Source organism: Caretta caretta, chromosome 11 (genome assembly GCF_965140235.1).
Source record: "Caretta caretta isolate rCarCar2 chromosome 11, rCarCar1.hap1, whole genome shotgun sequence".
Classification (NCBI taxonomy): Eukaryota; Metazoa; Chordata; order Testudines; family Cheloniidae; genus Caretta; species Caretta caretta.
This window is the reverse complement of record NC_134216.1, coordinates 6,531,045-6,546,638: the sequence shown is the minus strand read 5'-3', so window position 1 is coordinate 6,546,638 and position 15,594 is coordinate 6,531,045. Positions and strand designations below refer to the sequence as shown.

The 15,594-nt window shown below is 41.5% G+C and overlaps 1 protein-coding gene across 7 annotated transcripts in view; it reads left to right on the top strand.

The window, feature by feature from the left end:
* CNTNAP5 (contactin associated protein family member 5) overlaps nucleotides 1-15,594 on the top strand; it is a 426,257-nt gene that overhangs the window by 379,590 nt on the left and 31,073 nt on the right. For all 7 annotated transcript variants that reach the window (XR_007359131.2, XM_075117728.1, XM_075117729.1 and 4 more), the window contains one exon: nucleotides 13,948-14,078. Coding sequence is in view for 6 of the 7 variants with exons in the window: in XM_075117728.1 (XP_074973829.1) it covers nucleotides 13,948-14,078 (131 nt within the window). In the remaining variant the exon portion in view is untranslated. The remainder of the gene's footprint in view (nucleotides 1-13,947; nucleotides 14,079-15,594) is intronic.

Sequence of the window (15,594 nt, the reverse complement as noted above, 5' to 3'; positions counted from 1 at the left end):
AACATCTGCTTTGTGTGCAGCGGCAGTCAAAAATTAGGAAATGTTTAGATAAGAAACCAGAAAAGATCATGGTGCCAAGATAGAAATCCATGGTATGCCCACACCTTGAATACTGATAAATTAAACAGTGGATTTCTGGTCACCGCATCTCAAAAAAGATATATTAGAATTAGAAAAAGTTCAGAGAGGTGCAACACAAATGATTAGGGGAGCTTCGGTATGAGGAGAGTTGAGAAAGATGGACTGTTCAGCTTAGAAAAGAGACAATTAAGGGGGGGGGAGGATATGAGAGAAGTCTATCAAATCATGAATGGTGTGGAAAACGTGAATAAGGATGTGTTGTTTACCCTTCACAAAGCACCAGAACCAAGCGTCACATGACTAAATTAATAGGCAGCAGGTTTAAAACAAACAGAAGGAAGTATGACTTCACACAGTGCACAGTTAACCTGTGGAACTCATTGTCCAGCAATGTTGTGGAGGCCAAAATATAAGTGGGTTCAAAAAAGAATAAGAGAAGTTCCTGGAAGATAGGTCCTTGAATGGATATTAACCAATGTGATCATGGATGCTACCCCATGGTTTTGGCGACCCTAAACCTCTGACTGCCTGAAGCTGAGACTAGCTGAATGGAGATGGATCATTCAATATTTGCCCTGTTCTGTTCATTCCCTGTGAAGCATCGACACCAGCCACTATCAGAAGACAGGATACTGGGTTAGATGGGCCATTGGTCTGATCCTGTATGGCTATTCTTATGTAAAACTTGGGCTCTTGGTTCACATAGGTGTTTTTGAAAATCTTAATCTATATCTTTTTAAGTCCTATATAATGTAATTGTGCATCTTTTCATTTTTCATATAAACATTTAGTCCTTTTATGTAGGCTGCTATGCCCTTGGGATCAGCATCTCAGCCTCCGGTCTCTAGTTATAGTCATTTCAAAATTCACCTTTCTCTGGTCATTTTTCAAGGAGCATGGGACCTCAAAGCACCTGCACCTTGAGACACGGATGCATTAATCAAATTGCAAAGAAATTCTAGGTGCCATTAATTACTATGCGGGATAAAAATCATTATTCTGCCTCATTAAAGGTATCAAAATGGTTTCCATAGATCATTCACCGGATCTGTTGACCTTCAAGGATGACTGGGTAATTAGATTATATTGTATCCCAAAAGAGTATATCCTAAGTGAGAGCTGTAACACAGTAAATGGAGAAAATCTCTGAGTGAAGAAACCAATAAGGGGTATTGTTATAGTTTAAGGGTATACAACACTTTTTAGTCTTTCTAATTTCTTCTGTCACATGAAGAGTTTTGCATCCAACAACAGGCACCTGCTAAGAAAGACAATGTATTTCTTCACTCCAGTGCCAAACGTTTGATGTAACTTTCTGTTGCAAATTTCAGCAATCCCACCAAATAACCGACACCTTAGCATTGTTATCCATCTTGACCTCACTATTAAAATTGCCCACTTCAATATGATGAAAAAAGACTTGATAATTCCACTGATATATCCTGATAATTCCAAATATATCCTGTCATTTACTCTCCCCTATTTAGGAAAAAAAAATCAGATGAGAAATATAAACATGATGGGAAAAGATCTATAGGAAATGTGTCTCCAAACCTTTGATTTCCACTTTGCTTTTCCTATGGGTGCCATGTGATTCCTAATCCAGAAAGACGGCAGATAGCCAGCATCAAAGTAAAGAGATAAAATCTCAAGCTCTATTCCAAAACGATTGAAAATTTATCTGGATTTATCATTTCATCTCATGAACTCAAGAACTTGAGCGATTTTTTTCTATTCAGTACCTATTGCCATCCCAGTGAGCTCCCTTTTCGATTTCTCCTCTAGCGAGAGAGACTCTGAAATTGCAAAGGAAAGATTAAAGATAGAAAAAAATACATCAGTTAAAACCAAAAGTACAGATGAAAACAGCTTGAGTCATTCTCCTGCCAGCTCTTTGATTTCCAGCTTACAAGAGCTGTAACTAGGTGAACCCAAGTGCCCTGTCATCCAGGGCCTTGAAATCTGCCAGGCTTTTTAATAAATGCATAATGAAAAAATAAACCCATGGTAGGTATCAGATAAATTAGCACACAGAAAAAAAAAAAGTCCAAGAGATGTAAAGCAGACATTTTCCAGATGAATTGTTTTTTTCATAAACTAATAATCCATGCTAACCTCCCTCCATTTCAAAGTCAGAAGCAGGCTTGTGTGAGCATTTTAAGTCTACCTGCTCCTGTTACCTTGCAAACATGTTTACTTGAACCTGGAGCATCTTGTTCCTAACAAGAGCAAAGTCTTTATCATTTTTAAGCCACACAAAGGCAGTAAATTGAGGGCAAAGTTAAAATAAATCAGCACGCACGTGTGCATGCACATACATGCATAAAGAAAGAAAGGTTTCGTTCTTTCTTTCTTCACAGATTGCTGACCCTCCCACTTCTGCCTGGGTCCATATTGCTCAATCTTTTGTCTCTCATATTAAGGGCCACCATCCCTCACACTGAGTCATATCTAACTCTGAGAGTCATGCCTGGAGTGAGGTACTATGAAACGTGGCAGAATTGGACCCGAATAAGTTCTAGTGCTAATGCAATCTAATGATATGTCTATAGTGCCTTTCGGCCTAAAGGTTTCAGAGTAGTAGCCGTGTTCATCTGTATCAACAAAAATAACCAGAAGTCCTTGTGGCAGCTTAGAGTCTGTCAATGGTCTTTACAAATTAGATACAGGATGCACTTTGCCCACCATCAAATTGCAGCTCACAGAGCTTAGGACAGTAAATTAGGGGACAGGGTCATGGCAGGTAAGGTTAAGGTTAAGGACAGGGCATATTTAACAGGCAGGAGTAGAGGAAAGTGGTCAAATTGGGGCATATGGGCCATGGTTTTGTTTAGGGCAGTGGCTCTCCAACAGTGGTTTATGGCTGACTGATGAACACTTGCTGATTGTCCCTGGAGAGTTGGATGAACCATGACACAGGTAGTTCCTCCCTGCTTCTAGCTGCTGAATCACATGGACATACATGAATACTTTCCAGATATTGTTTGTTCATGCAAGCCATTGCTCTAGTTAACACAGGAAAATGATGTTATCTTTAGGGGGCTTAGAGGGATGTAATCACACAGTGCAATCATGAATGGAAAAGGAGGCAGTCCAGGTAACTGTAAATAGGAGGTGAGATGATCCAAGGGAGAAGAGAAGGGGAATCAGAACTATTAAGGCTGGAGATAAAGTAAATCTCTGTGTAAATATGGTCCATGCTATGAGAGAGGAAATAAGTACATAATCTAGGAAGTCTCCCTTGCAAAACCATGCCACACAACATGGAATTTTTGATGGTGCAGAGAATGCACTTGCATGTATGTAGAAAATCGAGATGTTGACAAGAAGTTTCTATTGAAATCCAGTGTGACTAATTCTTAGAGGTAGTCGTGGTACTTGACTAGCAGGCATCCAAATGAGATTTGCTTATGGTCTCCTAAATCTTATTTGACTTATTTGAAAGGAGAGGCAGCCAAAAGCATTCAGCCGAGAACTCTGTTTGACAGATTTCTTTTTGGCTGTCCAAGAGGAAGGAGATGCAAGGTGGCTTCGTTAGCTCAATTCATGGAGATATTTTATGCATTCAGAACACTTCAGGTTACCGAATGGTCAACAGATGCCCAAGAGATGCAAAGGGAACAACTAGAGGATGGTAATTGGATTATATAAAGTGGAGAAAGAAGAGCAGCTGTTTGTAACTAATCTGTGTGCTGGATACATACAGACTGACATTGAACATATTGGCATCTGGGATAAAACCCAGGACCATTGGCTGCAAACAAAGAGGCTTCTAGTACTTGATTTTGAGCTGAAAAGAGAATAGTCATTAGCTGTTGCAAACAGTAGGGCCTTTATCATCTAGAGCTCTTCCAGTAGAGGACAGTTTTCTGTCTGGCCAGTATATTGCAAATGACAGGTCATTTGTTCAGACAAGGTGGGTGAAGATCTTTTATTGGACCAACTTCTGGTGGTGGGAGAGACAAGCTTTTGAGCCAACACAGAGCTCTTCTTCCAGTCTGGGAAAGGTACTCCTGGTGTCACAGCAAAATGCAAGGTGGAACAGACCGTTTAACATAAGTAGTTAACACTTATTATAAGGCACCATTCGAGGCAGAGTGTCCTGTTAATACCCCTGCAGTTATAGGACAAAAAGATGGGGTTAGTGGGTTACAGATTGTTGTAATAAGCCATAAATTGAATGCTTTTGTTCAATCCATGATTTTTAGAGTCTGGCAGAGTAATGAATTTAAGCTCCCAGGCTTGTCTTTTGAAAGGGCTTGGTGCTCTTTGAGTTGGTGTATCCTGGTCTGTGGTGAGCTTGCTTCTCTAGTATCCTGGGACTGACAAGGCTACAGATACATTGCCTAGGCCATTTGTTGTCTTGTTTGAGGAGCTGACCTCAGCTAGCATTGTAAAAAATGCTGTGTGAAGGCTTTTACATTTGAAGTGAAAATGCAGACTTTGTGTTTCTTTATTTCTATATACGGAAAGGCCAAACAGGCCAAAAAATGACCCCCCACAGAAGCCCTTGACACTAAAATCTTTGGCAACAAATTATGACTCTTTTAGCATGATAAAACCGGAACATTCATAAGAATGTTTAGAGGCAAATAAGTGAAGGTTGCAAAAAGCAAAATTTGGTGAGGAGCTGAGGAAAACTCCAATATCTACAAGATCCTACCAGGGAAAAGAAATTTACAAATTATAGAAATATGCAAATATTTCCTCTGAAATATACAGTGGTCTATATTTTGCTACAGAAATGCTGTCATGATAAAACCATTATTATTTATTTGTAGTATGATAGCATCTAGAACCCTGAGTGAGATCAGGGTCCCATTTTACAGATGGGGAACTGTGGCAGAGAGAGATTAAATGACTTGCTTGGCGTTAACCACAAAGTCTGTGGCAGAGCCAGGAACTGAACCCAGACCTCTTGAGTTCTGCTCTTAACCATGTCGTCCTTTCGCTGGTCATCACCATTTGTATGATGACGCAATGGCCTCAAATCTCATGAACAAGCTATTCTTGTATGTGGTAGGTTTGCTGATGGCTGTGAAACTCAAACTCTGCCCTGAGGCTTGCAATAAATCAAGCCAGGCTTGCTGATGTGAGAGTCAGACTTGTCCAAGCTCAGGAGCCAGCAAAGTCAATGAAACGTTAGGCAATATTCAGAAGGACCTAACGATAAGAGGCACAGGACATTGCCAGGGGATTAATGACCAGTTGGGTGATGTTGGTGGACCGTGACACAAGCAAGGACCATTAACCTCAGACAAGTCATTAACAGGCAATGAACTAAGCATGATGGTTGAAGAAAACAGACATATGATTTTTATTTTTAAGTTTGATGCTTCATCTGTTGATCAAGAGACCTAATGAAATGTACAAATTGACTGTATCATCTCTCCAACCCATTCAGTTCATATTCCATCATGATCTCATTTCTGAACATTATTATTAATTACTGTGAGGCAAATCCCTGTTTGGATGGTGACTGTGTTGTAGAGATTGAAACTAGAATGGATGGAAGATAATAGCTTGAGTTTTGAAAATAACAGGCCAGATACACAACTGGGGTACATTGGTGTAATTCACTTGAAGTAAATGGAGCTCCACCAGTCTCCTCCCGCTGAGGACCTCAGCCTATTCTCCCCATGAGTCATTCGTGAAAGGTTAGCACTGTATTCATGTAGGAGAGAATAAACAGACTGCTTTTGCAAACATGTTTACTAGTTGACACTTCAAGTGAAATCTCCAGCATAAGATCAAAGACATGCAAGTCAAAATAACTAAATGCAAAGATGAGTAAACCACATAAAAACGGCCATACTGGGTCAGACCAAAGGTCCAGCTAGCTCAGTATCCTGCCTTCTGACAGTGGCCAATTCCAGATACTTCAAGGGGAATGAACAGAACAGGTAATCATCAAGTGATCCATCCCCTGTCGCCCATTCCCAGCTTCTGGCAAACAGAGGGAGGGACACCATCCAGTCTGATCTAACTCCTATTAAAGTCCTTGGAAAGACTCATTACATACAATGCGTATTTTAACAGGTAGGGATTTCAGCATCAGACCCAATATTTATCATATGCATATTTTTTTTTAAATTAAGTGTCTTAAGAGCAATTAAAAGGAAGAAAAAAGAACGTGTAACCACAAAGCAGTTTGCTGGTGCAGGGTAAGACATGAAGGAATCAACCTTGTTGTTGGAAAGCATGTTTGTGTGGCTGCAGGGAGTTTTCGGGTGAAGCTGATCCCTTGAGTCCTGCTCTGCCTAATCAGACTGAGTCACTTGCTGGAAAATATCCTTAAAACTGCACCCCTGTTGGAGAGCAACAGGAGCTTTGTTAATTCACTAGAAATACATGTAATAATAATAATAACAATGCCATGCTTTTATATAGACGTCTTTGTCCGTAGATCTTAAAGCACTGTACAAAAGAGATTGAGATCATTATCCCCATTTTACTGATGAGGATACTGAGGCAGGTGGCAGGGACATGTCTTGCCCAAGGTCACCCAGCAAACCGGTGTGACACCAAGACCAGAATCCAGGTCTCCTGAGCCACTGACAAGTGGTCTAGCCACGAGGCAACACTGTGGACCTTGTACATGTATACACACACCATATATGTTAGAGGTGATGCTTATGTGACAAATTTCCTAGACATGTGGTAAGTATGTCTGTCCCTCATCTTCTGCCCACTGACCTAATCTCCCAAGGATTTATTTGTTCTACCATTCCAAAGCTTCAAGCACATGCATGGCTTGGTTCTGTTACGCATTATGGGCACAAGCCTGCAAACACACATCTGAGTAACTTTTCTCCTGTGAATATTCCTATTGAAGTCGATGTAACTGCCCATATGAGTAAAGTTACTCAGATGCGTAAGTATTTGCAGGATGGAGTCTGTTGTTTGGGCCCATCTACGCGGGGGGAATTATTGGGCTTTAGTTTCAGCTTTGGGTAATTATTTTCTGGCTTTGTCCTGATAAGCAGTTGCTACTTCATTTTTTGCCCTCCCTTCCATTTGCCTCCTGTTTTCATTTCTGGCTCCTGAGCTCATTGACTTTACATGGGAATCAAGTTCCTAACCTCCATAGGCACTGCTGCAAATCCCATTGGGCACCTATCTATGTTTTAGGCGCCTAAACGTCTTTGTAAACAAAGACGGTGCAGAACAAAGGTGAATTGGGCCCCTAGAGCCTAACTTGGGCACTTTTAAACTATGTCCAATAACGCAAAATAAATACAATAATCAATAATCAGTTATACATTGATGTTATTCTTTTGGAAAGACACAAATCTGACCCCTAGATCTAAACACTCCAATCTTTGGGGGGTGAGGCATTTAAATTTCAAATAGGCTTCACAGGTCATAGCTCTAAGTACTAGCAGGGTCCATTAATTTAGCTATTTTAAGATTTAATAACTAGTGTTTTCCTTTAAGACAGCACCACAAAAAACAGCTGAGCAGTAGCCGCAGGATACCACAGGAAAACAAAATCAGCAATCTCGCCTCTCTATTTTCCACGTGTGTGAAACAAACAGCGATAGCCCGTTTTTCTCCCTCTTTCCAAAAATGTGCAAAGATGGTCTTAGTTAAAAGCCACTGGATGATTCAGAAGATGGGTCCTGTTATTTCGCAACACCAGCTGCACATCCTGTGAAGAGTAAATTTATTGAGTAAACGTCCCTTGGGAGAGGCTGCTAATTAAGGAGCAGGTTTCCTACCCAGCTGTTCCAAACAGAGAGAGAGGTCGTTCACTTTTAAATATCCAAGCTGTAAAGGGGAAGAAGTACTGGAGCACCAGGATTCTGCAAGCTGACAGGGAGCTTTTTGGTGGGGCATGGCACTGAAAACAGTCCTCTAGCCCCATGTGATATGGAATGAACAGAACAAAATTTCACCTAAATCATTGCAAAGGGCTTTCTGTACACCATTTTTAATAGCTGATTTTGAGTGCATCGCATTATTAATAGCCTCACTAATGTTACTTCCCGCCGTTTAATCAACTTCCCTAATTATTTTCTATCTTAACTACTGCTTGTATGCATGCTGTGGAAATATCAAGGCAGTGTGGACACTAGTTTAATAGTCTGCTGAAGTCATTCTGTGTTCAGTTGTTGTATGGATAAAGGGTCTGTCAGGAGTTTCACTTGGGGTGTCTCGGGTGGGGGGGTCAGAGCTGAATGGCCAAGCCAGTGATTCTCATATCATTCCTATGAATGATGCCATCAACCCACCCCCTACTTCTAGGTTCTCAAAGTGAAACCATGGAAGGGCTCTGAACAAACAAAAAGTAGTTCTTCACACAACACACAGCTAACCTGTGGAACTCATTTGCAGGGGATGTTGTGAAAGCCAAAACTATAATAGGGTTAAAAAAAGAATTAAATAAGTTACTGGAGGATAGGTCCATCAATGGCTATTAACCAAGATGGTCAGGGATGCAAGCCCATGCTTTGGGTTTTCCTAGCCTCTGATTGCCAGAAACTGGGGCTGGATGCCAGGGAATGGATCACTCAATGACTGCCCTGGACTGTTAATTCCCTCTGAAACATCTGGCATTGGTTGTTGTCGGAAGACAGGATACTGGGGTGGATGGACCATTGGTCTGACCCAGTGTGGCCATTTTCATGTTCTTAATGCCATTGGTGGTACATGCAGGAATCGCCCCGTTTACAAAGTCTTGATGTAAACACTGGGTTAAGGCTCTTTCCAGATTCCCTAACAGAACAGGTTTGAATTCCAAATTGAGCACCATGCAGTTCACAGGCTGAGGAGACCTTAAAGGCAAGATCAGTGTTTTCAGATTTGCGTGCCAACACGAAGATACACAGGGTAAAATTTTCAAATGTGCCGACATGATTTAGGAGCCAAAGTCTGTTTAAAAAAAAAAAAACTGCTTATGAGCCCAAGTCTCACTGACTGTCAGTGGGACTTAAGTGCCTAAGCCACCTTGGCATGTTTGAATATGTTACCCTTAAATCTGTATTTAGACACCTAAAAAGGGGCCTGATGTCCAGAATGGCTGAGCATCTGCAGCTCCCACTGACTTGGATGGAGTTACTCTTGATTTATACCAACATATTTGAGATTGAAATGAGGCCCATCTGGTGTGATCTTTCTCCCGTTGACATTAATGGGGGCTTTGCCACTGAATTCATTTGGAGCAGAATTGAGCCTATATTGGTTATTTATTTTTTCTTCTCACCATCCGTAGCAGACTGTAGCAGCCATTGCAGAAGAAAGGATCAGGCCTGTCAAAGGATATTTTTTCTCCTAGCTCCCATTAACATGAATAGGAAGTTTGCAAGCACATCCCCTGGACTGTAACCTTGAATTAAAATACCCTCCTGTGGTTCCATTCTTGGGTCACTGCAATAATACAAGTGCTCACCAAATGCACACGTGCTTATTGTGTTGCTTTTTAAAGAAATCATCGGTGACTGACCATCACTTACACTTCTGTGTGTGGAAGTGCACACTGCTGGCACTGCTAATACCCATGGTACACAGATGGCAGAAAAATAACTATCCTGTTGATAGAGTTAACCGGAAAAAACAATACATGGGCCATGTCATAATAGATAACGTTACGGCTGGGATGTTTGTTTGTATCGTGCAATTTGTGTCATTTGATGATCTTACTCATGGTGGTGGATGCTGAGAGACCTCTAAACAGCAGATTATGTTTGTTATAGAGAGACAGAGACTGAACTCTGCTTTGGTTTTGCTGTGCTCAATGCAGTACTCAGAGGATAGGGTTTGTTTACTACCTTTCATGTTCCTCCAATCCTGCGGCTGGGACTGTCCCCAGGGTGGATTAGAGTAGCTCCAGGGGGTGTTTTAACAGCCAGGGATCACCAAGGTGTAAGAATACCCTGGCCACATCCCCTTCCCTACAGCCACAAGGAGCGGTGGGAGTGGCGTAAACGCTGCTACAATGGCTCTCCACCTGCCCCCCACTTCCCCCGCCAAGGATTTCCCAGAAGATCATTTAAACCAGCATTATGGCTGTTTTGCGTCACTGGAGACTAGCCATAGATTTGAAGGCCAGAAGAGACCCTTGCAGTCATCCAGTCCAACCACCTGCATTTCACAAGCCAGAGAATTCCTCCAGTAAACTTTTCACCATAACAGGGCCAAGAATCTGACCTGTAAGGCAGAACTGTCCCTCCATTGTGCTTAGTTAATAGCAATGGTCCCCAGGAATTACCTGGATAATAACCAGGCAGTGAAGCAGAACATTGCTTGAATACTGCTGTACGTCTTATGTACCTGCTTAGGCATGGCAAGGTGAGGTCCGGATGACCAGCCAAGGCATCATTGCAATCAAATTCCCAGATGTGTACTGCTGTCCTGGTAGAGAGACAACACTTAATTACTATTATGAGATAGGAATGATGCAAAAATCATAGTAACCTGAATTATGCCCATGAATGATGTCCATGCCCCTTTTTGTGATTAGTGATAACCCAGCATAATGGGGCACAGAACTCCAACCAACCAGATAATCAAAATTCAAAGTTACACAAAAGATTTCTTAATAATAATTAATAATCCATTTCTCTTTCTATCACACATTTTAATGTAATTAGAAGATTATGTAAATCTTCCAGCATGAAAAGATTTGCTGCTGACTAAGGGCCAAAGTCCGCTCTCAGTTACACTGGTATAAATTCCAAGGTAACTCTGAGGCAATCAGTAAAATTGCTTATTTATATTGATGTAAATTTTGCCCTGGCAAAATCCCTTAGTTCAAGTCAACAATTTTGAAGAGCAGAAGTCGAACGATTTCTTAGCTGGAATTTAAAGAAAATAAGTCTGCCTGCCCGGGCTGGGAAGCTCACTCTGTTGCAGCGTAGACATGCCCGCTGTGTTACCCTGATTAAGGAGGTACTTAATCATAGCCATTGCTTGGTGTCACATTACTAATAGGTACTCTCAACTTTAGCTCCAGCTTCATGCAGGTTTTCACAGGGAATATAAATGAATTGCATTGGAATTGGGAGACTCCTTGCAGGGTAAGGTTCTATTCAGTACGACGAAGGGTGGCAGAATCTGGTCGTGTATTATTGTATTTAGCCAGTCTTAAGCCCATGTACTGACCAAGATCTATGAGTTACCCACACACCTCCTGGGTATGGTGTTCTGGCCCATCTAGTGGCACTGAGACCAATTAGAGAGAGAAAAAGTCACAGAGCTATTAATGAGTCTGCCCAACAGCCTTAGCTCACAGGCAGCTGGCTTTTAGCTCATGCTGTAGAGGCTCAAGCACTAAGCTCCAAAGGTCCCTGGTTTGATTCCTGCCTGCCGATGACCAGGGTCCATCAGCGTTACATATGCATAAATTCCCCAGTGATGTCAATGGGAGTTCCATCTATATATCTAGGAAACTATACCTCTTATATCCTTTACTTTCTCCTTCTATTAAAACCCCTTCTGATCTTATAGGCCCTATCAAGGTTCCTCCCCCACTCTGAACTCTAGGGTACAGATGTGGGGACCTGCATGAAAACCTCCTAAGCTTACTTTCACCAGCTTAGGTTAAAACTTCCCCAAGGTACAAATTAATTTTATCCTTTGTCCCTGGATTTCCACTGCCACCATCAAACTCTAACTGGGTTTACTGGGAAAAGTAGTTTGGACACGTCTTTCCCCCAAAATCCTCCCAACCCTTGCACCCCACTTCCTGGGAAAGGTTTGGTAAAAATCCTCACCAATTTGCATAGGTGACCACAGACCCAAACCCTTGGATCTGAGAACAATGAAAAAGCATTCAGTTTTCTTACAGGAAGACTTTTAATAGAAGTAAAGAAATCCCCTCTGTAAAATCAGGATGGTAGATACCTTACAGGGTAATTAGATTCAAAACACAGAGAATCCCTCTAGGCAAAACCTTAAGTTACAAAAAAGACACACAGACAGGAATAGTCATTCTATTCAGCACAGTTCTTTTCTCAGCCATTTAAAGAAATCATAATCTAACACATACCTAGCTAGATTACTTACTAAAAGTTCTAAGACTCCATTCCTGTTCTATCCCCAGCAAAAGCAGCATACAGACAGACACAGACCCTTTGTTTCTCTCCCTCCTCCCAGCTTTTGAAAAGTGTCTTGTCTCCTCATTGGTCATTTTGGTCAGGTGCCAGCGAGGTTACCTTTAGCTTCTTAACCCTTTACAGGTGAGAGGATTTTTGCTCTGGCCAGGAGGGATTTTAAAGGGGTTTACCCTTCCCTTTATATTTATGACAGGCCCTTGGACTGGTGAAAAGACTGATTCTCAGTAGCCTTTCTCACTTTCCCTTATGTCTTTGGGTACGCTGCTATCTCTTTGCTCCAAACTTTCTGGTGAGCTAACCTCCCTGGATAGCCTGAGCCGTGGCAACGCCCCCCAGTTAGCAGCCTGGGGCTTGTGTGCCCTGGAAGGTTAGGAAAATACATTCCTTCTACTGAAGCTCCTTTCTGAAAAGTTTCTGGGCCTGAGCCTGAAGGAACTCCTACTGAAATCAATGGGAGTTCAGCACACAGTGATATGCCCCCATGTGAAGAGGGCCAACATGCCTATGCCTTTTAAAAACTTTGGGAGGATTCAGTAATGTGTAGGATGTGTGCTGCACAAGGGCAGATTTCACCCAGGGAGAACTTCTAAGAAGGGACTAGATTTGCAAGCTCTGAAACAAACTAGAAATGGATGGAAAAAACCCCTGTAGTGACATGGTCATGTTCACCTGCATCCATCTCCAAAGTGCAGTGATGCATGGAATATTTGGAGCTAATGCAAACAAAAGCATTGGAATGGAAGGAGATAAGAATTGCTTATGGTGGTTTTTAGAAGAGGAGAAAGCAAAATGAGGAGCCATTGCTCAGCAGATTGTGGGATTATATATGGTTATTACTGCCTCCTTTGAGATACTGTATTCCTGAAATGAATGTAGTAAAATAACTATGGAAAAGGTTTTGTGTTTTTTTTAAAACTCTGTAGAACCAAAAATGTTCATCATGTTTCAATTACTGATGTGCAAGAAAGCCCCAAAGATTTTCAGAATTTTGTTTTGTCTTGTTGTTACCTAATTACATGCTGAACTGCAAAGACTTGTTCTTCTCTTGTCCAAAAAAAAAAAAAAAAAAAGGATCCAGTCAGTCCATTTTTTCCCAGAGCTTTTAAAATCATATTCTTTGTCCTTAATCTTTTATGGAAAGATTTAAAGGGATATGTTTCCTTTCCTACTTGTGCACTTGTGGGTTTGCTATTGTTTGGTTTTTCACAAGTGCTGGGAAGCCACAACTGATCTTTTGTTACAAAAGATCAGGGAAAGATTTGTTTGTCTTTGGGTTTGAAAAGAAATGCTATACCCTTTAGATGAATTAGAACCATTCTCATTTTCTTAAATAGTACCACACATTGTCTGCTACATTGTCCGTTACATTTCACTTTACTGTCTTCTTACAGAGTAATAATAAAACCCACAAATATTACTGTAATGAAACAGCTCTAGACCTGTATGCCCTCTGGTGGAACTGATCATTCATACAAAGGAGCCTAATGTAGATCAAATATTGTGCAACTGTTAAATGTGTGCCCTATGGAGAGAAAGACGCATTCCTTTAATGTAGTTATTTGCTTGATCATTTCAGTTATATTTCTGTACAATGGAATTTGTAAGCTGGTGTGAAGGAAGTTTCCAACAAATTATTTGTCATGCTTTTCATTAAAGTTTGACCATTTTTATTTTAACTTCTTTATTATCACTTTAACTTGTGTCACTGCTTTTATAAAAAGAAATGAATGTTGTGTATTGCGCAAAGCTATTGAACTGTACCTAGTTATGGACACGCATTTTATAGGTGGAAATGTGCTTTCCTTTTAAGGAAGCTTACAAGTCCGGTACAAGTTGAGTAAGGAAGGCTTCCTCATTTTCACCATTGACGCTGGAAACCTTGCCAACCGGGAATTACACCATGTGAAGATCAACAGAGAAGGAAAAGAACTCATCATTCAGGTATCGTACCTACCTGCCATGGTTTACTTTTAGGGTCCAATTCACTACCTGCGCCCAACGTTAATTAGTACCTTACTCCACAAGCAGTCTTGTTGATTTCAATGGGCTTACAAAGTAGGCTTCATGACACTATTTGTGCAAATACCTACTCGCTGGTAGGAGCAAAGGATTCACAATTGGCCCCACCATGAGCAAGACTGGCAGAACATAGTTCTTACCAGACTGCATTTTCAAATGATTTTGTTGATTATAATCTGAAATAAGGCATATGATGCAGATCATTAGATTCATAGATTTTAAGGCCAGAAGGAACCACCATGATTACAGAACCTCACCCACCCAGTCCTGCAACAGGGCCATAACCTCTGGCTGAGTTACAGAAGTCCTCACATCTTGATCTAAAGACTTCAAGTTATAGAGAATCCACCATTTTCTCTAGTTGAAAACAGCATGTCACAGAGGAACACAACCCTCCCCCACATCCAGGGTCTCTGCTAGTCTGACCTTGGGGGAAATTCCTTCCCAATCCTAAATATGGCTATCAGTTAGACCCTGAGCAAGTAGGCGAGACCCTGCATAAGACCTCAGACACCTGGGAAACAATTTTCTGTAGCAAGGCAAAGCCTTCCCCATCTCGTGTTCCACCGCTGGCCGTTGGAGATATTTGCTAATAGCTGACACAGATGAGCCATATGCCATTGTCAGCAGCCTCATCATACCATCCCCTCCATAAACTTATCAAGCTCAGCGTATTGCCGAATTTGAACAACAGAGCCACGGTGAGTGGAAGCATCTGGGAATCTCATTGATTTCATGTGTATGTGTCCCAGAGTTGAATGTAACCCATAGTTTGACTACATGAGGAGGAGGAAGGGCTGATAGGGTTAGATTGTGTGACTATTACCATTCACATAAACAGTCCCATTGACTTCAGCAGGACTAGCCGTGTAAGTGCTTACCTCATCAACTGTGACAACTTTCCATCAGCTGATGAGAGCCCCAAAGTCCTATGCACCACTGCTCTCCAAACACATCATTCTCACTGTCCCTTTGAGAAGCCAGGCTGAGTCCAGGACCCGGTAGGCAGCCTGTTAGGGCTAACAAGTAACCTTGTGCTGTCCTGTTTTTCAAAGGAAGGGAGGGGAGTGAGCGCACAGCAACGTGTGGTGCTCTCATACCCCGGGGGGATTCCGGCAGCTTTTTGGCAAGCTTCTGCTTATTTACTAGGGCTGAATGGTATTTTGTGGCAGTCATTAATTAACAGAGAAGGAAAGGCAGAGACAGGAGAGGAAGAGAAAGGTAAGGAAAAGGCAGTGAGAGAGAGCATCACACTTTCTTTTTTTCTTCAGTTTCAATGTATTGGCATGAAACTATATACAGGTATTGACTAAGTTAATGTAGTACATAAAGCAGGTGGACCCGATTCTGATCTGTGTCTAAAGCAAGCTTCACACTACCAGTTGGGATTTATCCCACATGCTGATCTTGTAATATTCCCTGATATTGCAGCTTTTTC